Source organism: Elephas maximus, chromosome 3 (assembly GCF_024166365.1).
Source record: "Elephas maximus indicus isolate mEleMax1 chromosome 3, mEleMax1 primary haplotype, whole genome shotgun sequence".
In the NCBI taxonomy this organism is placed as follows: Eukaryota; Metazoa; Chordata; class Mammalia; order Proboscidea; family Elephantidae; genus Elephas; species Elephas maximus.
This window is the reverse complement of record NC_064821.1, coordinates 64763205-64790581: the sequence shown is the minus strand read 5'-3', so window position 1 is coordinate 64790581 and position 27377 is coordinate 64763205. Positions and strand designations below refer to the sequence as shown.

The window sequence follows — 27377 nt, the reverse complement described above, 5'->3', positions numbered from 1 at the left end:
AAAGTCAAAGTGTGTGTGAGGCTGGGGTGACCTTACTCCTGGGAATATCAGTGACTCCTTATAATTAGAAGCAGGCAGAGGTGGGGCTTGAACCCAGATTAGACTCTGAACAACTGAAGCTCTGCCCAAGAGCACTACTGCTTCTGATGTTGCACCCACCCACATACCAGCAGTGGCCCATAAACCATGTGTTGAAAACCATCACCACCAAGTGTAGAGTGAAGTGGGGGAGCCCTGATGGGCCTTTCAAGCAGACGAAACTCAGGGCAATATTCTCAAGCTTTCGACCATAAAATAATGGGAATTTTTTTTTTTTTTAATCTGAATCTAAACTGGCCATACTATCCTAGGGTAAAATGATGTTATCACTAGTTTCTATAGCTTTTGTCCCTTTTCACTTGGCAAACATTGATTCTGTTTGTTTTTTAACTGGAAATACTTTATCGTGGCTTCCTGGAAGGAGTGGGGTTGGCTCTGTTGAACAGCAAAAAATATTCTAGGGTTTTATGAAAACAGTAAATTAGGTGGGAGGTGAGAGGCATGGGTGGACAGTAAACCCTGTGGACCCTCGTACCCTTGAAGATGTTTGGACCAAACTGGCTGTCCCGGGCATTCAGATCATTTGACCTTAGGAACAAGACGTGAGGCTTTACTCAGAAGAAAAACCTAGGTTGAGAGAAAAATGTCTAAAGCTTCCCATCACGTAACTTACCAAACAGCTGGTGAGTCAGGTGTAGGTGGCCTGGAAAGGGATAGGGTAGAAAAGCATTTATGGTGAAAATATTTTTGCCAAGTCCCAAGCATAAAATGAATAATTGGAGTTAGTTTACAGAAGTTAGAGCAGGTCTGAACTTGCTTTTTCCAAGAGCAAACCCTCAAAGCCCGAAGCCAGTGTATCAGTGTTACCTGCTAGAATTTCCCATTTTATAAAATGTTTTTAGACCTGGTGTTGGGCTCCATTTTTTTAATATCTGTCCTTCAGAGCCACGAGATTATGTGACAACGCTGATTCCTTTGTCTTTCTACTCACAGCGTGCCCGATGGGACACCATCATTCCTAAATATCCTGCAGCGAATGCATATTCTATCCCATCATATATTTTTTCAAAGAAAGACTTCAGTAATTCCTGTTCCAGCATGTTCCAGTTGCCAAGCTTTGCCAAAGCTCTCAAATTTGAAACTCCTGCACCAAACCATTACAATGTAAGAACATTGCATGTGCTCACTAAATATATATTGAAGGAATGGTTTACTAAAAGAAAAGTAAGGAAGGAGAGGGTTGGGAAATAACATTTTAAGGGAATTGGTAAAGTAGTTAGCATTTGTTAACTACCCAGTGGGTGCATGAAGCTATGCAAGATTCTTAGAGAGAGTCTGCAGAACCCAGAGAGAAATATGGCAACATGAAGTCCACTATGGAGTAGTGGGAAGACCATTACCCTGGGAAATGCTTATCCTAGTCACTTCTGTCATAGAACCTTTCTGGGACACAGTTTTCTCATCTGTAATAAGGGCATATGACTATCTGCAGACACTATTCATTTACTTTTTAGGTTCTTATGGAGAAAATAAACTTCATCTTTCCATGTCAGAAAATTGTATTTTTTTTTTTTAACAGTAGTGCTCTGCCAATTAATAATTGCGTTGTTTCCACTGAAGCAGAATAGTATAATTAATGGTTAAGAGATGGATTCGGGGAGGTTTGATTCAAATCTTGGCTCTGCCACTTTCTGTGTGGCCTTGGGTAAGTCCCTTAACCTTTTCAGAACTCAGTTTTTTGATCTGTAAAATGGGGTTACATGTCTACCCCCCGGTGTTAAGGCAAATATTAAATGAGATCATCTAAGCTGAGTGCTTAGCACAGCTACTGGCACGCAAGAACTAGACAAATAAAGGGAGGTTGATAGGGCTGCCTTTGAGCAAATCATGTTATCTCTCTTTTTTTTTTTTCTTTTAATTGTATTTTAGTTGAAGTCTTACCGAACAAGCTAGCTTCTCATTAAACAGTACACATACTGTTTTGTGACATTGGTTACCAACCCCAAGACATGTCAACACTCTCCTTTCTCCACCTTGGGTTCCCTGTTACCAGTTTTCCTGTCCTCTCCTGCCTTCTTGTCCTTGCCCCTGGGCTGATGTGCCCCTTTAATCTCCTTTAGTTTAATGGGCCTGCCTAATCTTTGGCTGAAGGGTGAACCTCAGGAGTGACTTCATTACTGAGCTAAAAGGGTGTCCAGGGGCCATATTCTTGGGGTTTCTCCAGTCTCTGTCAGGCCACTAAGTCTGGTCTTTTTCTGTGAGTTAGAATTTTCTACATTTTTCTCTAGCTCTGTCTGGAACCCTCTATTGTGATCCCTGTCGGAACTATCAGTGGTGGTAGCCGGGTACTATCTAGTTGTACTGGACTCAGGCTGGTGGAAGCTGTGGTAGTTGTGACCCATTAGTCCTTTGGACTAATCTTTTCCTGTGTCTTTGGTTTTCTTCTTGCTCCCAATGGGGTGAAACCAGTGGAGTATCTTAGATGGCCGCTCACAAGCTTTTAAGACCCCAGACGCTACTCACCAAAGTAGAATGTAGAACATTTTCTTTATAAACTCTGTTATGCCAATTGAGCTAGATGTTTCCTGAGACCATGGTCCCCACAGCTCTCAGTCTAGTAATTCGGTCCCTCAGGGAGTTTGGATATGTCCAAACTTACATGACCTTGCCTTGTACAAGTTGTACTGGCTTCCCCAGTATTATGTACTGTCTTACTCTTCACCAAAGTTACCTTTTATCTATTGTCTATTTAGTGTTTTTTCCATTCCCACCCTCCCCTCCCTGGCAACCATCAAAGGTTATTTCTTTTTGTGTTTAAACCTTTTCACGAGTTTTTATAGTAGCGGTACAATATTTGTCCTTTTGTGATTGACTTATTTCACTCAGCATAATGCCTTCCAGATTCATCTGTGTTGTTAAATACTTTGAAGATTCATCATTGTTCCTTATTGTTGCGTAGTACTCAATTGTGTGTATGTACCATAGCTTGTTTATCCATTCTTCTGTTGATGGGCATCTAAGTTCTTTCCATCTTTTTGCTATTGTGAATAATGCTGCAGTGAACATGGGTGTGCGTACGTCTATTTGTGTGACAGCTCTTATTTCTCTAGGATATATTCCTAGGAGTGGGATTGCTAGATCATATGGTATTTCTAGTTCTAGCTTTCTAAGGAAGTGCCATATTATTTTCCAAAATGGTTGTACCATTCTGTATTCCCACCAGCAGTGCATAAGCGTTTCAATCTCTCTGCAGCTTCTCCAACATTTGTTATTTTCTGTTTTGTGCCAGCAATGCCAGGCTAAGTCGATTATAAAATGGAGTTAATAATACTCGCCCTGCAGGGTCATTGTAAGAAGTAAATGAGATAATCAATATGAAAGCACCTGCACTGCATAAGATATGAATTGTACATAAGGTATTAATATTATTATGCCATATTTCAAAATATTTTGGCTTTAGAATACTTCATTTTCAATTGCCTTTTTTATTTTATAATATCTAGAAGTTATATTTATTTTTATGACTACAAAGACTCTGCCCACCTTCTTTGATTGATTCAATTGGTTACGCTCAAAGCAATATCGGTGCCTACTCGACCAGCGCAGTCCACGTATGTAATTTAAAATGTCCTAGTAAAAAAAAAGTAGCCACATTTAAAAAGTAAAAAGGAACACGTGAATTTTAACAATATATCTTTAACTCAATATATCAAAAATATTATCATTTCCCAACTAATCATTATAAAAATTATTCATTTGATATTTTACATTCTTTTCTTAATACTGAGTCTTCAAACTCCAGTATGTATTTTACACCTGTAGTGCATTTTAATTTGGGCCAGCCAGTGCTCGACAGCCACATGTGGTACTGTATAGAACAGCACAGCTCTAGGTAGCCTTTCCCTGGCGTAATCGGGAACCTGAAAATAATAATGATGACATTGATAAAGCACTTTTCATGGGCAGTGTTCTGGTCTAAGAGTTATTTATTCGTCATCTTATGCAATACTCACATATAATGAGGTGGATTATCTTATTCCCAGTTACAGAAGAGGAAGCTAAGGGTCAGAGAGGTGAAGAGACTTGCTCAAAGTTACCCAGCTTGAAGGCACCATTTGCATAGGTGCCATCACCGAACACAGGTGGATAGAGAGGCAGAAAGCTGGGCAGTGTTGGGAGTCACCCTGTTCCAACTCTTCATGAGTTCTGTGGTTACTCTGTGCCAGGTGGGTGACACAGAGGTGTCCTCCTGAGTGCAAATTCCAGTGGAGAACACAGACAAGAACCTGTAAACAGACAAACAAAATAATTACAAACTATGATCAGATGTGAGGGAGATAAACCAGAGCTTGAGAGAGAGAATGCTGGGGGAGAAGAGTATTGCAGTACCACTTCCTCTAGACTGAGTGGTCAGAAAGGCTCTGAGGTTGAGACTCAAAAACTGAAGGTGCCAGAGTTAGGGAGCAGAGGGAATAGCATGTGCAAAAGTCCTGGGACAGCAAATCCCATGCGGAACTCCAAGAAGGCCAAATGGCTAGAGTCATGTGACCTAGGAGGAGAGGGGAAGAGGTGAGGCTGGGCAGGTAGGCAGGGGCCAGTTTATGCAGTGCCCTAAAAACCTGGGAGGAGCCCTGGTAGTGCAGAGGTTAAGAGCTCGGCTGCTAACAAAAAGGTCAGGAGTTGGAATCCACCAGCTGCTCCTTGGAAACCCTATGGTGCAGTTCTACTTGGTCCTGTAGGGTCACTGTGAGTTGGAATTGACTTAATGGCAACGAGTTTGGTTTTTTGGTTTAAGGACCTGGGAGGAAGTTTGAATTTTGTTGTCCGTACTAAGAAGTCTTTGAAGTGGGGTGGAAGGTGTGGAGCCATGTGATCAGATGCACTTTTTTTTTTTTTTTTAACTTTTATTGTGCTTTAAGTGCAAGTTTACAAATCAAGTCAGTCTCTCATACAAAGATTTATATACACCTTGCTATATAGTCCTAGTTGCTCTCCCCCAATGAAACAGTACACTCCATCTCTCCACCCTCTATTTCCATGTCCATTCAGACAGCTTCTGTCCCCCTCTACCTTCTCATCTCCCCTCTAGACAGGCACTGCCCACATAGTCTCATGTATCTACGTGAGCCGAGAAGCTCACTCCTCACCTGTATCATTTTCTATCTTATAATCCAGTCCAATCCCTGTCTGAAGAGTTGGCTTTGGGAATGGTTCCTGTCTTGGGCTAACAGAAGGTCTGGGGACCATGACTTCTGGGGTCCTTCTGGTCTCAGACCATTAGGTCTGGTGTTTTTACAAGAATTTGAGGTCTGCGTCCCACTGTTCTCCTGCTCCTTCAGGGGTTCTCTGTTGTGTTCAGGGCAGTCATCTGATGTACTTTTTAAAAGCTCCCTCTAGCTGTTGTATGGGGAATGGATTGCAGTGTGGGTTCCATAATTAGCGTTTCATGTGTCTGCCTCCCCAACCCCACTGCCTGTCCCTCCACCCAGCTTCATCTCTTCAATGCCCACCACGGGTCACGGTATGCAGAAAGCATGCAATAAATGTTTATGAAATCAAAGGAATAATTTCCCAGGAGTAGATGGTTGTTAATCTAGAAATGACTGTTACCGAAGTCAGAGTTTTGGATCATTTTTAGGTGCGTGCTTTTTGTTCATTATTGTTTTAATGTGACTCTAGAAATAATACTTGCTCATCATAAAATATGAAAACATTCCGGAAATGTGTGAATTCGAAAGTCCCTCATAATGCTATTCCCCAAAGCAAGCCACCATCAAAAACCAGAGGCAATTTCTTCCATATTCTCTCCTTCCCTCCAGTATCAGGATTGTGTTCTGTGCATTTCCCACTTAACTGTGTTTTGGATTTCCACTTGTGGTAATATAAGAAATCCATTTCATTTTTTTTTTTTTTAAACCACCAGTAGGGTTGAATGTTTTCCTAGTCTAATAAGAAAAATCTTGCAGTGACACACACTCAGTGTGGACAAAAATGCCTCCCTTGTCAGTTGCTTTCTGTCTGGGCGAGGAATAAAGCTGAAGGACTGTTTTGTCTACAGCAGGCTTTTTACAAACCGGGAGAACAATGGTTGAGTCAACTGGCGAGGAGTAGAAATGGGATAATCCTGTTAGCCACACCGTGCGTGGGGGTCTGCTGGGCTTTCTTTCCCTCTGCTTGCCGTGATCCCCTACTTCTCTGTTCGAATCCTTTTCCTTGGTACCGTGTTATTATCTCCTCTCAGCAACCTGGCTCCTCTGCCTGTGTCCAGTAATTAGCCTGCTCCATCTGATCTTTTTGTTTGTCTTCTCTGCCTGCAGTCTCGCCATTAGGACCCTGGGAAAAGCTAAATTCCTCCGCCTTTGTAAACACAAAATCAAAATGCCATCTGTGTTTCTTGAGAAACTTTTTTTTTTTTGACAAAGGAGTATCACAGAAAATCAAACCATCCTGGCCCCAGCAAATAGTTGCCCTCGTTCAGTAAATATTCTCAGCGCTAGCTGGTACAGTTTTTATTGCACCTTTTATCTACTGAATACAGGGGAAAGACCTGCAAACTGGCATCTAAAATATTTATGATTCATGTGTAATGTAAGAATGATCTCAGGGTTCTTATTTTTGCTATCCTTTTTAGATTTCTGAACACATCGGACATTTTCAAATGTATATTGCATGGATTCGACAAAATTCTTTATTTCTGGTTAGTCCAGAAAAGCCAAGACAGAGAGTGCTGATCATAACCTTAAATTATACAATTCGCTTGTATGCCCCAAATCCTGCATTTATAGAAGGGCTGTTTGAACAGTGAGGAATGCACCCTAGGGACCAGGGTGGGGGTAGGCAGGACTAAGTGTCCTGAAAAAAATAATTGTTGTTAGTTGCCATCGACGACCCCACACGTACAGAGTAGAACTGCTCCACAGGGCTTCCAAGGCTGTGACCTTCGGAAGCAGTTCGCCAGGCCTGTTTTCTAAGGCACCCCTGGGTGTGTTCAAACCATCAACCTTTTGGCTAATAGTCAAGCGCAAACCAATTGCTCCACTCAGGGAAGCCCTGAAAAGAATAATAAGAATAGAAAAAAATGATAAAAATAATTTTCATGTGTAGCATTACATGTCTTTCCAACAACTTCCCTGTAAATTATTTCTGTTGACTCTCCCCCACCCTCAACGACCCTCTGCGGCAAATAGAGTAAGGGTTATTTGATTCGTTTTACAGATGAGAAAACTCAGGCTCAGAGAGGTTAAACAATTTGTGCAGGATTACACAGCCTGTGCGTGGCAGAAGCAAGCCTAGAAGCTGGGTCTTTAGGCTGTCTCTTCTACTTTTTTTCTCTTCCACTGTGCCACTGTCCCTGTACCATGTTGGGCTAACAGGCATTTGCTGGTGATTACAAACTCCCAGACCATTCGAACTGGGGCTATGATGAAGGCACAGGCAGTGGGACCTTTTCAGCTCATGTCAATTCATTTTCTGAGAACAGGTTAAAATTTGTGTTTTTTCCCCCAAAATTTGCCACTTGTCCAGGAATGATGGCAGAGACCAAGAAAGGGAAGGCACTCAGCACATTGTGGGTATTTTCTCCCCGCAGGCCTCTATCTCTTGCTGCAAGCTGAAAAACAACGTCTGTGCCCGAGCCGGGTTTATGTCAAAAACCCAAAGAGGAATTTTCACTATTACTGAAACAGGACCTGCTCCAGGTAACCAGCTGTCTTGGCCTGGCTTTGACCCAAGAATTCATGCACTGGTGTGATTGGTAGGGCACCCATTCCTTCACAGAGAGTCTCTTTGGAAGGAGCTAGGCTTTTGGGGAGTGGGTGGCAGGGAGGCTGGTATTGAACAAAGAGGAGCAGAGTAAGGATAAGACCAGCTTTCTCCTTTTGGGGAAAATGACTGGCAGCGCTCTGGAAATGGTTCCCCAAAGCAGTCTTGTTGGCCTTGTCTTTTCCTGACTGGGTACACCTGCTCTGGGCAGCCAGGTCAGAAAGTGGCTTCTACCTCAGAGGTGTGCAAACTCACATACCCCAGGTGCCGTCACAGGCCACTGGAGGGTGGAAAGGGAGAGAGGGTAGGGGAGATGGCCATACATCCAGATTGTGTGAGGCTCAGCTGCAGTATTCCTTTTCTCCTGTGCCTAGAGGTGACTTCATCATCTAGTCATAAAACCATTTACTGAGCTAAGTATTTTCCATTCAGTCTTCACATGCTTGTCCTCACAGGCTCAGACTCCTAGCCCTGCTATTCAGATGAGGAAACCGAGGCTCAGAGAGTTGAAATGACTTGCCCAGCATCTCACAGCTAGTAAACAGCAGACCTAAGCCCCAAGGTGTCTGGCTGAAGAGCCTGTTTCCCCCCATCATTCCACTGTGCCTTTTGAAACCTCCAGGTCTTAGGAATACACAAGAGCTTGTCTGCATGCCCACTGGGCATGGGCAAAGGCATTGCTCTCAGACCTCCTACTGCCCCCTGCCAGCCTGAGTGAAAAGTTTCCAAAGAGGTCTGGTTCTGCAGCAGCCTACAATCCAGAGGCACTCACTATATTAAAACAAACAAACAAACAAAACACCCAAACCAGTTGGCTGTCGAGTGGATTCAACTCATGGTGATCCCAAGTGTTGCTTGCAGAAGAGAACTGCACTCCACAGGGTTTTAAAGGCTCTGACCTTTTGGGTTTGAACCATCAACCTTCTGGTTAATAGTCAAGTGCTTAACCATTTGCACCATACAGGGTATCTCACTTGTATTCTTGTCATTATTTGGTGCCGTTGAGTCAGTTCTGGCTCATAGCAACCCTGTTCACAACAGAACAAAACACTGCCCAGTCCTGCACCATCCTCATGATCATTACTATGCTTGAGCCCCTTGTAGCAGCCACTGTGTCAATTTATCTCATTGAGAGTCTTCCTCTTTTTCACTGACTCTCTACTTTACCAAGAAGGATGTCCTTCTCCAGGGACCAGTCCCTCTCGATAATGTGCCCAAAGTATGTGAGGCCAAGTCTCGCCATCCTTGCTGCCAATGGGCATTCTGGCTGTACTTCTTCCAAGACGGATTTGTTCGTTCTTCTAGGAATCCATTCAAAATTCTTCACCAGCACCATAATTCAAAGGCATCGATTCTTCTTCAGTCTTCCTTATTCATTGTCCAGCTTTTGCATGTATATGAGGCGATTGAAAACACCATGGCTTGAGTCAGGTACACATTAGTCCTCAAGGTGACATCTTTACTTTTTAACACTTTAAAGAGATCTTTTGCAGCAGAGTTGCCCAATGCAACGCATCATTTGATTTCTTGACTGTTGCTTCCATGGGTGTTGATTGTGGATCCAAGTAAAATGAAATCCACTCGTTGTATTAGACCTTCCCAAGTGGGTCCCGGAGATCCTCCCCCACAGGAGCCATGGCCCCTGACCCAGATGAGAGGAGCAGGAAGGTTTGCTCCAGCAATCTCCTCTTGGAGGGGGGTGTGGATTAAATTGCTTTGCTTGTCAAATTTCAGCAAATCCAGATTAAAGCTAAGAAGATCAAGCTGAAGCTGAATAACAAAATCAGCCCTAATTAGGAGGCTCAACCCTGCTTAAAACTCCCCTGCCTTGGATCACCCATGGAGCAGAACCCCACCTTGTTTGTTTATACAGGAGACAAAGATGGCATCCGTGATCTTGGCCAGAGTCCCTGTCAGTGCCAAGAGTGTGGTCACCCTCACAGCTGGCCACACGTGCCCACTCTGTCCTGGAGGGTCCCTGGCCCCTTTTTAACACAGAGCAGGAGGGAGAGGTGGGGCCTAGCATCTATTAAGGCCCTACTGTGTGCTAGGAGGAAACCCTGGTGGCGTGGTGGTTAAGTGCTATGGCTCCTTACCAAAAGATTGGCAGTTTGAATCCACCAGGTGCTCCTTGAAAACTCTATGGGGCAGTTCTGCTCTGTCCTATAGGGTCGCTATGAGTTGGAATCGACTCAACGGCAACAGATACAGGTGTGCTAGGAGCTTTAGGTTCACTATTTCATCATATGCTCTCAAAATCCTATGGAGCATGCACCTGGGACTCAGAAAGTATGAGCTAGTATTATTATTTTATCCCCATTTTACAGACGAGGAAAGTGATACACAGAAAGTGAGTGACTAGTCCAGGGCCCTACTGCTGGATTTGATTCCTGGCCCACTGGGTCTGAAGCCTGGTACTCTTCAGAGGCCCCCTTCCCCTACTTTCCTGGGAACTGCCAGGGCCCAGAGCCTGGGGAATCCACCCCTTTGACCTTCGGCCAATCCTTTCGGCTCTCTGGAGAGGATAACACTGGCTTGTGTTCCATCTACCTGCAGTTATGAACAAAACTCTCACCTTTTACACCTTTGTGAGTTGAATTTTCTGAAGTTTAGATGTGCCAAGCACAATTCTAGCCACCTTACAAATGCCCCCTTTATTTCCCCTGCAAAAAAGATGATTAAAACACGGGGAAATGCCTGTGTCAAAGTGTCACTTAAAGACACAGGGTGAAGATTGAGCCCATACTATGAGCCTGACACTGGAACAGAATCCAGCTACACTGAGGAAAGACAGACAGTGGATACACCGAAACCTCAGCAGTGGTTCTCTCTGGGCTGTGGGACTATGAATGACTTCTTTTTTTTCTTTCCTTGTTCTGCTTTTCAGTATTTTCCAAATTTTATCATTTAAGTGTTGCTTTAATCTTTAAAAAGAAAAAAAAAAAGGCTTTTTCCATTTTATGAAAGTAGCAGCATTTCAGATCTTTTGAAAACAGATTTTTAACAAATTATGGTAAATCCAGCATTCAAAGCAAGGTGGCATGTTAACATCTTAGTGTGTATCATATTATCTTTCTGTTTCTTTCACTCATAGATATATATATTTCTACCATAACGAGGATATTATAAATGCTATTATACTGAAAGAAAAAAAAAATCCACTGCCATTGAGTCGATTCCAACTCATAGGACAGACTAGAACTGCCCCATAGGGTTTCCAAAGAGCAGCTAGTGGATTCAAACTGCTGACTTTTGGGTTAATAGCCAAGCTCTTAACCACTGCACCACTCTGGGCTCCAAATGCTATTGTGAATCTGTTAATCACACATTTGCTCTTTTAAACTTAAGTACATGCTAGGAACATTTTTCCATGTTATTAAAAGTTCTTCTAGAATGTAATTTTTAATGGATCTATAGTATTCCATAGTATGGTAGGACCGTGAGTTATTAATGAACAAATGCCCTCTTGTAGAAAATTTTGGTTGTTTTCAATTTGTGACTAATATAAACAGAGGGGCAGTGAACACTCTTGTAGCCAACGATTTGTGGAGATCGTTTTCTTATATAAATTGCTTAAAGTGAAATTGCTAAGTCAAGAGGTATATAAAATATTTAAGGCTTTTGATATTTGGGGCCAAACTGCCCTTTAACCCAGTGATAAACCCTGGTGGTATAGTGGTTAAGAGCTATAGCTGCTAAACAAAAAGTCGGCAGTTCAAATCCACCAGGCACTCCTTGGAAACCCTATGGGGAGTTCTACTCTGTCCTACAGGGTCACTATGGGTCGGAACCGACTCCACAGTAACAGGTGTTTTTTTGCTTGGGTGAGGGGCCTGTTTCCTTCACCTTCACTATCACTGTGTAATATCATTTAAAGAAAAATTTTGCTAATATGTACCTTGTCATTGGTTTTGGTACTTTTGCAATGGAAAAATAAGTGTTACTTAAAACAATTAAAATCAACTTTACAGTGTTAAGAAAATCTGAAAGATTTTTCCCACCCACACCACCACCACCCTTATGTAACGATTTCCATTTCTCTGGGCTCCCACCCTCTCTTTCTTCAGATACATTCATTTGTACACAGACATCGTCATAGCATATGTGGAATTTTATGTCTTATTTTACTTTTTTCATTACCTTTATTTAAAAGAACAAATTTTCAGGTGTCTTTATGATCTTTGATTTTGTCAGGACTGATATTCTGAGACTGGGTTGTGTTTCTTATAACTCTGCCCTGGTTCTTGGACTTTTAGGCTATTTATACTTTGTTACAAGTAGTCCTGGTGGCACAGTGGTTAAGCACTCAGCTACTAACCAAAAGGTTAGTTGGTATGAACTCACCCAGCAGCTCTGTGGGGAAAAAAACCTGGAGATCTGCTCCCATAAAGATTACAGCCGAGAAAACCGTATGGAGCAGTTCCACTCTGTCACATGGGGTTGCTAGGAGTTGAAAGTCCACTGACAGCACCGAACAAAACAATATACTTTGTTACTATTGTGGGTATTACTTTATGCACATGTTTGTGCTTATAGCTTTTCTGTTCTGTTGAATAATTAACTTCTGAGTAGTGGAAAGCCTGGTCAAAGTGTTCAGACATCTCAGTGACTTTTGCTCAGTACTGCCAATTTGCCCTCCAAAACCCCTGTACCCATTTACAAGACTCCCACAGTTTAGGGGTGAGACTGCTTCCTCTTCACCCCAGCTCAGGCCGTTCTCTTCTTCCTTGACACTTTGCACATAATCAAATTAATTTTATTCTGTCACAGTTTCTAGAGACAAGGCCTTCTGGCATGGTGGAAAAAGCATGGGCTTTGGAGATAGGCAGTCCTGTCTCCATGTAGTAGGTGCTCAATAAATACATGTTGATTGTACAATATTTATTGAACAACCACTATATGCTGGGACCTTAAAATCATATTCAACTGTCATAATAACCCTGTTGTTGTAAGAATTAATATCCTTACTTTATAGAGGAGAATGCTGGGCTTCAGTGAGGCTGAGAGATTTGTCTAAGTCCCTGGTTAGCTGGGTGTCCTTTGGCAAGTTGTCTCCAAGTCTCAGTCTCCTGGTGTGTAGATTGGAGGCACTAATACCCATCTTGCTGGGGTGCTGTGTGCTTAAATGAGCTAGTAGGTAATGCACGTGGCACGTGTTCTCTAAATGGGATTGTTTTTAGTTTGTTCAAGCAGCCCTTCCATCTGACCATCCTGGAGTGATATTGCCTTATACTTGTTAAGTGTATTCTTAGGTATAAGGTACCACTTTTTATTTATTTGAGAAGAGTTCCTTATTTTGTTCTAAAATTTCTCTTTGCTTTAGGGCATTATAATGTCAACGAATCCCTTGTGAAGCAGTCACCAAAGATATTAATGTCTTGTTTTAAATCAAAAACTGGCCGCGGATTAAAACTGATGTCAACAGGCCCAGGACCCGGTTCTTACAACCCTAATGACCACACCAAAGTTCCTAAGAAGTCTCTTATCCCGTGAGTGCTGCTAATTCTGATCTTTCTTCTGAAAGGTGGTGCTGAGGAAGGGCCCCAATATTGCAGAAAAGGCAGGGGTATCACAGCTTGACAGACACAGTGCCAGGTCACTCTCCAGGGGCCCCTGTGGACACACGATCAACACATACACAAGAAAACTTGCTGAATGCTAATATTTATTGCACAACTACTATGTGCCAGAAATTTGAAGTCTTACTGAATTATCACAACAACACTGTTCTAAGAATTATTATTCTCACTTTATAGAAGAGGAAGCTGGACTCTGGTGAGGCTGAGAGATTTACGTAAGTCTACAAAAGCTAACTTGAGGTGGCACTGGGAATCAGGCTCAGAACTGTCTAGATCTTTCTACATTCCCCATGATACTACACTGTCTGGGTGCTGAAATTATTCTATTTTTATAACATAAAATTGCCACTGGGGTGGTAGGACATACAGAAACAGTGAAGCTTTTATAACTTTTGCACTGATAGGGGTTAAAAGCTCAGACTTTGGAGTTGGTCATACCTGCTCCAAAAGGATTTGAATTCCTGCTCTTCTGCTTTCATGCTGTGTGACCTTGGGCAGGATATTAACCTCTCTGAGCCTCCATACCCTCATCTGTATAGTGGAGCTAATTCATGCCTTATACGGTTGCTTTTAGGATTAAAAATATATGTCTGGCATGTGGTAGATGCAAAAGATGACTTGATATTAGCACAGATTTAAAAAGTAGAGATAGGGATTTGTGTTGCCATTTTTAATATCCTGCACATTTAATGTTACTTTCATTTGAGGTTCAAAAACTCACTGTGCTCAAATGGTTAAGAAGGGTGCCTTCTAGAACTTCTAGAATTAACTGAGGTTAAGGTCAGCCGAAATTTAGAGACTATCTCGAGAATAAATTTATGCATTGAACACTAATGACCAAAAACCAGACAAGCTGTGGAATGGCATCAAGAACATCATAGATGAAGAAAGTAAAAGGTCATTAAACAGGAAAGAAAGAAAAGACCAAAATGGATGTCAGAAGAGACTCTGAAACTTGCTCTTGAATGTAGGAATAGCTAAAACGAATAGAAGAAATGATGAAGTAAAAGAGGTGAACAGAAGATTTCAAAGGGCAGTTCAAGAAAACAAAGTATCATAATGAAATGTGCGATACCTGGAGTTAGAAAACCGAAAGGGAAGAACACGCTCGGCATTTCTCAGGCTGAAAGAACTGAAGAATAAATTCAAGCCTCGAGTTGCAATATTAAAGAATTCTATGGGCAAAATATTGAATGACGCAGGAGGCATCAAAAGAAGATGGAAGGAATACACAGAGTCACTGTACCAGAAAAAATTGATTGACATTCAGCCATTTCAGAAGGTATGATCGAGAACCAGTGGTATTCAAGGAAGAGGTCCAAGCTACACCAAAGGTATTGGCAAAAAACAAGGCTCCAGGAATTGACAGAATACCAACTGAGATGTTTCAACAAGTGGATGCAATGCTGGAAGCGCTCACTTATCTATGCCAAGAAATTTGGAAGACACCTACCTGGCCAACCAACTGGAAGAGATCCATATTTATGCCCATTCCAAAGAAAAATGATTCAACAGAATGCGGAAATTATCAAACAATATCATACACAAGTAAAATTTTGCTAAAGATAATTCAACAGGGAACTACCAGAAATTCAAGCCAGATTCAGAAGAGGATATGGAACCAGGGATATCATTGCTGATGTCAGATGGATCTTGCCTGAAAGCAGAGAATACCAGAAAGATGTTTACCTGTATTTTATTGACTATGCAAAGGCATTCAACTGGGTGGCTCATTACACATTGTGGATAACACTGCAAAGAGTGGAAATTCCAGAACACTTAATTGTGCTCATGAGGAACCCGTACATAGAGCAAGAAGCAGTCATTCAAACAGAACAAGGGGGTACTGCATGGTTTAAAATTAGGAAGGGTATGCATCAAGGTTACATCCTTTCAGTCTTATTCAGTCTGTATGCTGAGCAAATAATCTGAGGAGCTGAACTATATGAAGAAGAACGTGGCCTCGGAATTGGAGGAAGACTCATTAACAGCCTGTGTTATGCAGATGACAAAACCTTGCTTGCTGAAAGTGAAGAGGACTTGACGCACTTACTGATGAAGATCAAAGACTACCGTCTTCAGTATGGATTGCACTTCCACATAAAGAAAACAAAAATCCTCATGACTGGACCAATAAGCAACATCATGATAAAAGGAGAAAAGATTAAAGTTGGATCCACGATCAATTCCTGGTGAAGCAGCAGCCAAGAAATCAAGTGACATATTGCACTGGGCAAATCTGCCGCAAAAGACCTCTTTAAGGTGTTTAAAAGCAAACATATCACTTTGAGGACTAAGGTGCGCCTGACCCAAGCCATGGTATTTTCAATCACCTCTTATGCACTTGAAAACTGGACAATGAACAAGGAACACCAAAGTAGAATTGACACCTTTGAATTATGGTGTTGGCGAAGAACATTGAATATACCATGGACTGCCAGAAGAATGAACAAATCTGTCTTGGAAGAAGTACAACCAGAATGCTCCTTAGAAGTGAGGATGGCTCGACTTTGTCTCACATACTTCGGGCATGTAATCAAGACGGACCAGCCCCTGTAGAAGGACATCATGTTCAGTAGAGGGTCAGCGAAAAAGAGGAAGACCCTCAATGAGATGAATTGGCGCAGTGGCTGCAACAATGCACTCATCCATAGCAACGATTATGAGGATGGTGCAGGACTAAGCAGTGTTTTGTTCTATTGTGCATAGGGTTGCTATGAGTCCAAACTAACTCGACAACGCCTAACAACGTCAGCCCTGTCCCCATCTGAGCCCTCACTCCTGTGTAGTCCTCTGCAGGCAGGGCTGGTTGTTGGGAGGGCTGACTAGCAGGCCAGGATTGAGCGAATAGACACCTGGGCACCTCCAGAGAGGACAGTCAGGTGGAACCACAGCCACAGTGGAAGGCTGGCAGCATTGGGCACAATCTGACCCAGGGGAAGGAGATGGGAGTTGGGGAAGTTATGAGTCTACCAAGTCAAACTTAAGGTCTGTAGAAGAGATTCAGAAACCAGATAGAGTCCACTAGGTAAGCCCCATCTGCCCTTTGGCTCTTGGGTTCTGCAGGTTGACCCTTCACCAGCTCCAGGGTTGGGGACTGGGGCAGGAAAGTCACCAGAAACAGGATCTCTCCAGACGTCAGGAACTTCCTGTTTCTGGGCCAGGAGGGAGTGGGTAAGGGTATGGCTTTTGGAATTAGGCAGACCTGAGTATGAAGCCCAGCTTTGTCCCTTTCAGATTGACTTCTCTTTGAGCCTCAGTTTCCATGTTATTAAGTGGGGATAAGAATCTAATCTCACAGGGAGTCTGTGAGGATTAAATGAGAAAGTACTTGAAAATAGGTATTACGGGTTAGAGCTACTATTACTCATGGGCACAGTAGTTCAAGAGTCGAGCCTGAGTCTGGAAGCTTCTTAAGGAAAATGGCAAAATAGGACAGGAGGAGGAGAACACTCAGTTTTTAACTGCTTTACTTAGAGAAGTGTCATTTGGCTTTTGGTCAAGTTTGGATGAGCACTTTGAAATGGTTCTCATTTTATGATATTTGCATCTGCCAGTCAACAGGCTCCGTAGCTTTCTGGTTCTGTGCTGAATACTGTGGGGGTGCTCAAGTGAATAGAAGACTGTACCTCCGGCCAGGCTCACCTGAGCACAACGCCAGAGCGAGGCAGAGGAGTGTGCAAGAAAGTGCTGGACTGTGCGGGCCTCATGTTGCATGGCCACACATGTCCCCAAGGGCAGTCCTTCCAGTTGGGGACAGTGCTGTGAAGCCACCTGTCTGGGGCTGCCTGGGGGTCGCTGGCCCTGTATAAGGCTTTGTGAATGAAGGATCCTTGGCTAGTAAGTCTGGGGAGCACTGCACACTAACCCCCTGCCCCTCGGAGCATTGCAGTGCACACAGGCTTATTAAAGGCTCTGAGAAGGTCTGCAGTACAGGAAGCTGTTAAATCCAGTGCCTCCAAACTTGAGTTCACCCTTGTGAGTGGATAGAACCTGGGCTTCACGGCAGGACGTTAACTTTTTCTGTGGTTTGGGTTTGCTCTCGGCACCTCTCTGGGCATTCATTTCTCTATGTGTAGAAAGAGGGGGACTTCCTATTCCTGACACTTCATGACCCCAGGTTTGCTTGCCCTGTCGCTCAGGAGAGCAAATATGGGTCAGTAAACGTGGAGCCAGCCTGGACCCTCAGAGGAGGTCCAGAATATATACACTTGATTTGACGTGGAAAAGACGAAGCTGAGAAATCTATGATTTCACTAAAAAAGCAAGAAGATAAAACTGAAGTGTGTTTTGGGCTATATCCTAAAAAGCACCCATCGGTTTATGTTGAGTGATGAAGAAACTGATATAATATAAAGAAAAAAACACAACTGAATATTGGTGTCTTGAGGGAGACTCCAAACTCTGTCCCTCAAATCCAAGTGTTGGCTCCCTGGAGGCTCAAGAGAGGCAGAAGTAGCTGGGGGAGGAGGCACGTACTGGGGTTGTCAGGCCCCTGAGAGTATCTGTGTTGTTTCCTCCTCATCTACATGTGATTTTCGTTGAGATTTTGTCCATGTCAAGCCTGACTTGGTCATATTCAGATCTCCAGGGCAGCGTGGGGCGGGGGTGGGGCAATCCAACAACTGCCCGTGTTGTTTCTTTTTCTGAAGTCCACACAGCCTGGGGTACCTGGCTTCACCTGTGTATGCGACATGACGTGGGCCCTGCCTTTGTTGTCCTCCACTGGAATTGCTTGGAATTTTTGGGTCAGCTTACAGCTTCAAAATAAAATTCTGGCTCTGCCTTCCTCAGAAGCCAGGAGGAAACAGGAGGTGTTCAGTATCCCTGGAGTTGTTATCCCCACGTTACTGATTCAAAGCACAGAGAGGCGAGAGGTTGAATGATATGACAGAAGCACTCAGGAAGCAGTGGCAGGGCTGGGGATGGGCTGGTGGTGTCTCCTGGGGAGACTGTGGAGGCAGGGTCACCTGGTGGGTATAGCACAGGCTAGTCAGACTTCCAGCCAAGCCTCCGACAAAAGTCATTCTCATAATGAGGTTTGCAGGGTAAAATAAGAATACCCACATAACTCAGCAGGTCTGGCATGTGGTAAGCTTTTGATAAATGGTAAGGGTCCCCAGGTGGCACAAACGGTTTGTGCTCATCTACTAGCCTAAAGGTTGGCGGTTTAAAACCCACCCAGCAATGCCCTGGGAGAAAAGCCTGGTGATCTGCTTCTGAAAAGATCACCGCCAAGAAAACCCTATGGGGCAGTTCTACTCTGTAACACGTGGGGTCGCCGTCAGTCTGAATCAACTCGATGGCAGGGGACTTGGTTTTTGGTTTTGATAAATGGTATCTCGTATTTTCATCAAAGTGTGTGAGTGGCTACCCTGCACTCAGCTGATATTTCTTGAGTGGTCCCTGTGGGACAGATGACCTGCTAGGGGTTGGGGTGTGTTTGTACCAGCGCATCTGGGCTCTTAGTTGAAGAACACGTCGTGGGGTGTATCTGTGCTATGGCCACCTTGCTGGTGCAACAGCTAAAGGATTTATCAGCTTCCAGGCTGTCTTTAGAAGAGAAGAAAGTGTCAGCCACGGTTTCACTTCCTGACGGCTTCAGTATCCGTCACAGCAGTGACTCAGTGGGTTCGGGTGAGTCAGGAGGAGGGTTTTTGGAGATCAAAATAGTTCCTCCTAGGGGCTGCCTCCCAACTCACGCTTGCCAGCCAGGAGGTGAACCACCCAGCGACATCTCTCTAACCCTGGGTCTACTTCCTGGAGTTTTTAAGCCATTGGTTTTGCACAGACATGCCACCCTGTCAGAGCCAGAGCCCAAGAATCCAGCCCCGTTGGCCCCGATCCAATTTGCGTAATTACATTGGACCCACCTAAGGTTCCCCTGGGATTTTCAATTAGCTATGGGATACTTCTTCCTGAGCGCCTGTCATCTGTCACCCGCTACCCTGTTAAACAGATACTACATTCCACCCCAGAGGCAATCGGCTGCCCTTTAATGATGGGAAAAAAATTGCTCCTTTCTCCCTCCCAACCCTGGGAATCCCTGAGGCAGAGAGGATCTGTGCCTGGGAGTGTCCTGAGGGTCTCAGATGCCTTCCCTGGGTGACCTGCTGAGTCCTCTGAGACCTTCATTATTCTCGGGCGATTTGCAAACAACTCACATTGGAAGCTGCAAACACACTTAATCCGGTTGTGGCCAACTCAGAGCCTTTGATAGATGTGTTCTTTCCACGGGGCAGGACCAGGTGGCTTTTATAACTGAGCAGTGAGGCTCATAAAAAGCCTGGTCACAATGCACTGAGGGCCACCCTGGGCTTGATCTGGTCTGACTTTTGTGATTCGCCTAGCCCCACCTGACGTGGTGGCACCAGCCCTGGATGATGACAGACTGTCTGGTGGGGGTCAGGATGTTGGGGCTCACTTACCTGCTTGTTATCAACCCGCTGCTTTTCTCTGCAATCCCTATGTTCCTGGAACAGGGCTGGAGCACTCAAAGATAGGTAAAGTCCAATCCCCTCAGCACGGAAAATCTAAGTGTTATGTGCAAAAAAAGAAGAGTAACAATCATAGCCAGAATGTGTCGAAGGCCTGGATGCACTGAGCTAAGAGCTTTTACAGAGGTCATCATCTATCATCATCCTTCCAACTCCCCTGCTGATCAGTGTTCTTATTTTTACTTCATGGGTGAAGTGGTGACTTGCCAAGGTGGTAGTGGAGCTGGGATTTGAATCACAGAGGGGAACACCTAACCCAGTCAGGCAGACAGGGAAGGGGGCGTAGCCAGAGAAATTTCCCTGAAGGAGGTGAAGAATGAGTAAGAGTTGGCAGGGAAAGTAGGTGTTTCTGGCAGCAGGAACAGCATAGCAAAGACACGAAGTTGCTGAGCAGTGTTGTGCTGGCTGGTTCTGGAAGGTAAAATGGGTCCAGAGGAACATGGGAGATGAAGCTATTGCCCTTGCTGTTCCCTCTGCTGGCAACGCCATTCCCACCTTTTCTGCTTGAAGAATTCCTGTTCACCTTTCAGGGCAAATGTTGCCTCTTCCAGGAGGGATTTCTGGATTCACCTGTTGGAATTAGTCTTTTTTTGGGGGGAGGAGCTGCACTCTCAATGCACAGAATTTTTACCTTTATTCTAACATATCATGTCTTCTAAAAATAATACTGGTGCTTTACTTTTAACCTCCTTAACAACCCTGGGTGGCAGTGTTATTACCCACCCTTTTACAGATGAAGAACTGGGGCTTAGGGAGGCTAAGAGACTTTTCTAAGGACACAGCTATTGAACGGGGAAACAGAGATTCAAACCCGAGTCTGACTGCAAAGCCTGCGCTTTTGTCCACTCCAATGACTGCCTTGGGTTATCACTAGTCATGGTCTTGTCCTCCTCTTGCAGTGGACTGTCAAGTACCCTCGGGGGCGTTCAGTACAGAATAGTCTGGACTCCCCTGAGTGCCTGGCACAGGGCCGCACACATTGTTGGTACTCACTGAAGATCCACAGAGCTGGGCTGAAGGTGCCAAGCTTTCCTGGCTGTGTTGATGGAGTGGAGGGGGAGGGTCTAACCCATTCTCACCAGTAACTTTGGTGAGATGCTGACTCATCCTGCCCCAGCCTCCTGCTTTGGGAGGGAGCCACCTCAAGGTCTTCTCAAAAAATAGGGTGGGAATCTCGGGCTTGGGGATGACCCAGGCCAACAGGGCTAAACAAGGTGACCTCATCCAATGGTTGGCTCATCCAGCCCTAGTTTCCAGGAGTCAAACCCATCTCGATGATGCCAGTCACACACTCAGCAGATTTCTGGGGGTGCTTTGAAGGGGGAGCCACAAGCCAGAACAAGGAGAAGTCAGCTTTTAGTTAGAAGGTGGAGAGGCTGTTGATCACACACAATAACCAGTTCTTCCATGCATACTGGAGGGGAAGAAAGGAGGTGACTTATTTTCCCTTTTCCTGTGGATACCTTTCTTCTAGATGCAGCCAAGCCACACGAGGTCGAGAAGGGGAGAGTGTTGACACATTGCGGGGTTGGCAACCAATATCACAAAACAATATGCATATTAAGTGTTTAATGAGAAACTAATTTGCTCTGTAAACCTTCATCTAAAGCACAATTTAAAAAAAAAGAGATGAAAAAGCATAAATAAATAAATGTATCCATGCTAGTTTATCCCATCACAAGACGTGAGCCTCAAGGATATTTACGATGGCTTTCAACGGCTTCCCCGGGGCAACTCTGGTGTGAGTGGCCCCTAAAACTCCCATTCCTGAGGCTCGGTTGCTCCCTGCAACCAAGCCGCAGGTGGTGGTGCTGCAGGGATAAAACAAACAAACAAAAAAAAAACCCACTGCCGTGGAGTCAATTCCGGCCCATAGCTGCAGGGATAGTAATACTAAAAATAACAGCTTTTATTGAGCACCTACTATGTACTGGCACTATGCTAGGTACTTTACATACCTTTCTGTTTTTATCATAACTCTCTCATAAAAAGTGGGTGGTATTTCACCTTACCACAGACACTGATACGAAGTACAGAGAGGTCAGGGGATTTGTCTGAGGTCACATAGCCAATAAGTGGCATGACTGGAATTCAGACCAAGGTCTGCGTGGCTCCAAAACTCACTCTCCTCTGTAATGATGCCTTCCTCAAATTGTTAGGCACCAGGAGACTTGAGTTCTAGAAAAGGAATTACCACCAACTTGCTGTGTGACTTTAGGTGAATTACTTTCTCTCTCTGGGCACCAAATTCTTTGGCAAAATAGGGAGGTTGGATGAGACATCTCTAGGTCTCTCTTAGTTCTCTGAGTTTAGGAATACCTTTGTCTTAGGAGGTGTTGCCCAAAGGGCAGCAGAGAGTCCCAGTGACCAGGAATCCTGGGCCCTTCTTGTCCATGGATAGACTGCTTCTAGATGGGATAAGGCTCCCTTAGCCATTCAGTGCTGTAAGAACCTTCCCTTCCCTTTCAGTGAGATACCTTAGAGGAAGATCCAGGCCTGAGGCAAAAGTAGGCAGCCTTTCTATTGCACAGTCCAGAGAGTAGCATGACTCCCACAGCAATCCCAGAATTCCCTGGGCCAGCCCAGTGGAACCTTTGGAATCAAGGTCTGACAAAAGGTCACGGCTCAAAGGGATCTCAGGTCATCTTGTCCAACCCCTTCATTTTACAGATGGGGATACTGAACTAGTGACATGAATTAGTGACAGAGCTAGAGCTCGAGTACACATTCTATTTATTCATTCTTACATTTGTTCCCTCAATACCAGAGATAAAAGATAGACTCCTTTTCCTGAAGAAGGGGGAGACAGACCTGAAAACAGACAATTACAAGTCATGAGTGTTATGCAGAGTTCTCTTGATTTCCAACCCAATGTGTTTACACTCTGGCATCCTGCCTCGACAGGAAGGTTTTTAGTAGAATTCTGAAACTTCAAAGCTGGAATGGCCTCTAGGGATCTTCTAGTCTTGAGATGGCAAGTTCCTGGAATGTGAGTTGCCTTCTTCCCTTCCCTGACCCATGGCAGACATCACAAGTGGATCACCAATGCCTCTTCCCGTTGAGCCTATGTGATGCCTCAGAGTTCTTGACACAGAGCTCCAGCCAGACACCACCAGTCGATCAGAGCTGGCACGTGAGATAAATGCTGTCTGCCATTCCTGATAAACTCAACAGCAACATCTACAACAAGGAATGTGCACTCTCTCGCTGTGTGTCAGGCCCTGTCCTGAGTACTGTGGTTTAGGTGTATCATCTCATTTAATCTTGATAACAAGCCTAAGAGGTAGATACTGTTATGACCACCAATGTGCAGACAGGGAAACGGAGGCAGGAAATCCAGAGGCCCCCTGCTCACTAGCAATGGAGTCAGGGCTGTGTCCAAGGTCTCCTGGTGCCGTGTCCAGACTGGACTTGGCTCTGTCCCCATGGCTATGTTCTAAAAGCTGGCATTTCCGCAATAGATTGCTCTCGTGACATCTTCACATTGTCTTTTCTGAAGGAAAAACCCCATCCTGAACTTCTCTGCCCAGCCTTTGCCTCTCCCGCCAAAGCCGCCTTTCCCAGGCCCTGGTCAGTATGACATCGTGGACTACACAGGGCCCCCCAAGCATTTCATCTCAAGTGCGTCGTTTGTGTCCAACACCAGCAGATGGACAGCGGATCCGTCCCAGCCGGGACTACCCGGTCCAGGTCAGTGATTGTTTTAAATGATTGTAAAAACCAAATATTCTAGAATTGTTTGTCATTCCTGGGCAATCAGATGCCACTGATTTATAGGCTGTTTGCCCAGCAGGTTACAGGGGTTAGAGTAGATTGAGAAGAGTTATCAGTTCACATTCTCAGAGTACACTGTTTTTTTTAAATTGAAAGGGATTTTCTAGATAACTGAAACCAGAGATTCACAGCCGATGACCATGAACCTCCAAGAGGCTCAAAGATGGGCTCTGGGGAATCCGGCCTTAACATTTCATGCAGATTTGGAACATATATTCATTTTCTGAGGAGGAAAGGGGCCAGAGCTTTTTCAAATCCTCAAAAAGGTTCATGCTCTTTTTTTTTTTTTTGCTGTTATCAAAAAGTATATATAACATGACATTTGCCAATTAAAAATTTTCAGGTGTACAGTTTACGGGTCCATGTTCTCACAAGTGTTTACCCTGCTGGTCTAATCTGGTCAAACCATTTTACAGAGGTGGAAGACCTGGGGAGCAAGTTCCCCACAGAGCCTCTGAGAGTTAGTGGCAGGGCAGAGAGCCAGGCGTGTTTCCCCTCTCTGCCTTGTTTGTTATGAAATAAACCAGAGAAGATTCAATGGAACACTTCTTTTGAGCCATCTAGTTCAATTCCCTTTTCACAAATGAGCTTAAACAATGACATCCTGTTACCTTTGGGATCTACCTGAGGGCTAACTCACCCTGGTGAGTGGTCTCTGTACTTACCTACCTATCTGTAGCTCTCTAAAGAGTCCCTTAGCTATTTACCACTCCCCTACAATGTCCAGAGTGGGTGGCATTGGGGACTGACAGCTATGCAGGTGGCATGGGAGGAGGAAGACAGGTCTGAGATGGCTGCTGCTGTGTCCACTGAATTCTGCATTTCACTGAGCATTGAGGATGCTTCCACCCAGGGCAGACGAAGATGAATTAGACCTGGGGTTTGCTGCCCAGAGCCTAAGTCTGGTGAAGAGACATGCTCCCTGACACACACGAAAGTAAAGGTAGAACAAATAGGGTGAATGTCACTCTCATAGCTTTGGCCTTGGAAATGAAGTGATAATCAAACAAATAAGACTACAGAGGCTTGACCTTGGGGTACCTGGTCAGTCCAGGGAGAACTCAATTTCGATCACGCTCCGCATGAGTGGTGAGCTCCAGGAGGCCTGGGGACAGGCTGAGCACCCTTGTTTAACCCTGTTCAGCCCCGTACACTAGGGCTTTTTTGGAGTGCCTTCTCCATCCCATGCCTGGTGCTAGGATCCCAGAAGACAGGTGCAAGACAGTTCCTGCTACTCTGCCCTCCTAGGCCCAGGTGGGCTTCCCTGACGGACCTCCTGGGCATACCCACATGCAGGCATCTGCCCTCTTGGCTCCCAGTGGGCACAGATATACCTGGGCTCCCATGTGCTCCCATTGGCAGCTTCCCAGGCACACCAACAGGGAAGCCGTTCACAGGACTCTCGTTAACCGAATCAATGTCAACATGGGAGACTCCAGTCTCCTCAAAGTTTTGGTTCCCAGCCCTGCTTTGTCATGGCTGCTCATCTCCTAGAGAACTGTGTCTGCAATTGTCATTGCTTCCACTTTTCTGGAAATTTCTGTAATAACAAAATCCCACCAAGTTAACACCTTGCTTTTTAAGAATACTGCTTTCCTCAGTATTTTTGCAAATTATCTGCTGTGGGTTTAAAGAAAGCAGGGTAGAGTTCAAGTCCTGCCTCGGCCAATCAAGAGCCCTGTGGCTTTGTCTCCCTGCATGTCAGATGTGGGAGCTGGAACAGGCACCCTGCTGGCCTTTCCAGTTCTGATGTAGAATGCCAGAGAGTCAGTCACTCCAGCAGCTGGCTTTGCTCTCACAATGCTGTCTCTCTCTCCTTGCAGCCACGTACAAGCCAGAATTCCCAGGAAAGCAGTCCTTCCTCTACAACGAGGACAACAAGTGGATCCCGGTGTTGTAGTGACGTCACATGAGCTCAGGGAGAACCCTGGCTCCAGCCTACCCCACCCAGCTTCCCCATGACATTCATAAAGAGAATCTGTATTTCCCGTGTGACACTTGATGACCTGGGGACAGCTGTCCCATCTCAGCCTGGTGTTATATCTGGGATTACTCCACAGACTCCAGTGGTTTCCTGAGTGGGCAGAGCTTCCCTTGGTTACTGCACCATGCACCAGTCTGGCTTCTGGTGTGCCTCCCCACCATGGACTCCAGGGAGGAAAACCAATCCACCACAAAGCCAACCATGGCGGATTCCCAGCATGGAAGACTGGCGGCTGAGTCAGGGCTCTGGCACCTACAGTTTACCCACAGAGTGTACAGCCGAAAGCTGGGGACAGGCATTACCCTACTCTTCTGGCCTTGGCTTCCAGACTCTTTCTTGAGTTCTAGGAGCAGGGAAGGCCCAGAGGTACCTGTGACCGAGACACAAAGGTTGTCTGGGTGCCTTCCCCCAGCTAAGCCTTCATATCTTGCCTTCAGAACAATACAGATGCTGTAGAAGCTAGTCTCCATGGTCACTTGTACTCAACACCCACCTTCTGCAGAGGCTACCCCATCAGCTTACAGGCTCTGCATTCAACAGCAGACATGGACAGGACCCTGTGGGAACCAGAGCCCTGGACATAGTGGTTCTAAGGTTCAGAGAAGCTGTGCTCTGTGCAAGCGTGCCGGTTCTTCCTTTCCCCTGACCTTTCTTTCCCTTTCGCTGGCCTGGGGCTCTGTCCCCTGCCTGACCTAGTGCTCCAATGTCACACCAGGGAGAGTCTTGCTGACCAAGTTTGACTCAATCTTTAAAGGATCTTTTCTGGCCTGCTGAATCGTTTCCCCTTGGCAAGAGGAGGAGATTCCCAAATAACCGAGAGGATGTAGAAGTAACCACACGCCCCTGTTTCCCAAATATTGATGCAATTTTTCACTCTTATGAGTCTCTTGTGCGGTCTCTCCCACCCCTCCTCTCCGCCATCTAGATCCCTCTCCTCTCCCCCGTGTCCCCTCCCTGCTCCCCCACAAGGCCTCTCACTTCCCCTTGGCTCTCTCCTTTTACTTTTTGCTATGACGTTTTATCCTGGGCCTTCAGGTCAGAACTGACTCCTGATTGGCTCCCTCTTTGAGGAAGCCACGGTGAGGAAGAGGGAGGGAAGAACATGGAATAACATAACCCATTAAACTGAATTCTCACAAAAGCTAGGCTTTTTGTCGTCTTTAGATTCCCTAAAGGGCCCTATTGATCTGGGATGAAATAAGAGGCAGTCTGGAGCACTGCGCAAGGAGCAGTGGGTCAAATCTGAGCGCTCACTGCAGCCGGGGACCTGGAGAGCCCACTGTGTCCTCTCACTAAGCCCTGGATTTAAAGCAGAAACACTTGTGTTTCTATCCTCATGGGACCTTAGCTTCTCTGTGAAGACTTGGATTAGAATCCAGGGGCCCCAAGGTCAAATAGTTCCAGGGGCTGGATGGGCAATGCATGGAGCGAAACAGGCCAGGCGGGGAGGGACGTTCTGAGAAGATGGGGCTGCTGCCATTTCCAGGGCCCTTCCAGCATCACTCCGACTAATTGTTGCCAGGCCTGCAGGTTTTTGCAGTATGATCTGGGAAAAAAATTTAATGTGAAATCTCCTGATTTAAAATGATGACAACTAATATTTCAATTAATTTTGTTGTTGTTGCTGTTTCAGCCAAATGAGACCCTCCTATGGGCCATCAGTTGGCCACCTTGGTGCTGGAAGTTCTGGAGACCCTCTGAAACTGACAGTTGAAGCTGTCCCATTCTTTGGCCCCAGACTTC

General features: G+C 45.1%; 1 protein-coding gene across 2 annotated transcripts in view; it reads left to right on the top strand.

Annotated features, from left to right (window-relative positions):
* STPG1 (sperm tail PG-rich repeat containing 1) overlaps nucleotides 1-25557 on the top strand; it is a 68080-nt gene extending 42523 nt beyond the window's left edge. Inside the window, exons 5-9 of one of the 2 annotated variants that reach the window (XM_049878270.1) lie at nucleotides 1033-1203; nucleotides 7628-7736; nucleotides 13124-13289; nucleotides 23376-23566; nucleotides 25474-25557. In XM_049878270.1, the coding sequence (XP_049734227.1) occupies nucleotides 1033-1203; nucleotides 7628-7736; nucleotides 13124-13289; nucleotides 23376-23566; nucleotides 25474-25550 (714 nt within the window). In that variant the 3' untranslated portion in view covers nucleotides 25551-25557. The remainder of the gene's footprint in view (nucleotides 1-1032; nucleotides 1204-7627; nucleotides 7737-13123; nucleotides 13290-23375; nucleotides 23567-25473) is intronic. The other variant, XM_049878271.1, reaches the window with a different exon arrangement.
* Nucleotides 25558-27377: the final 1820 nt, after the last annotated feature.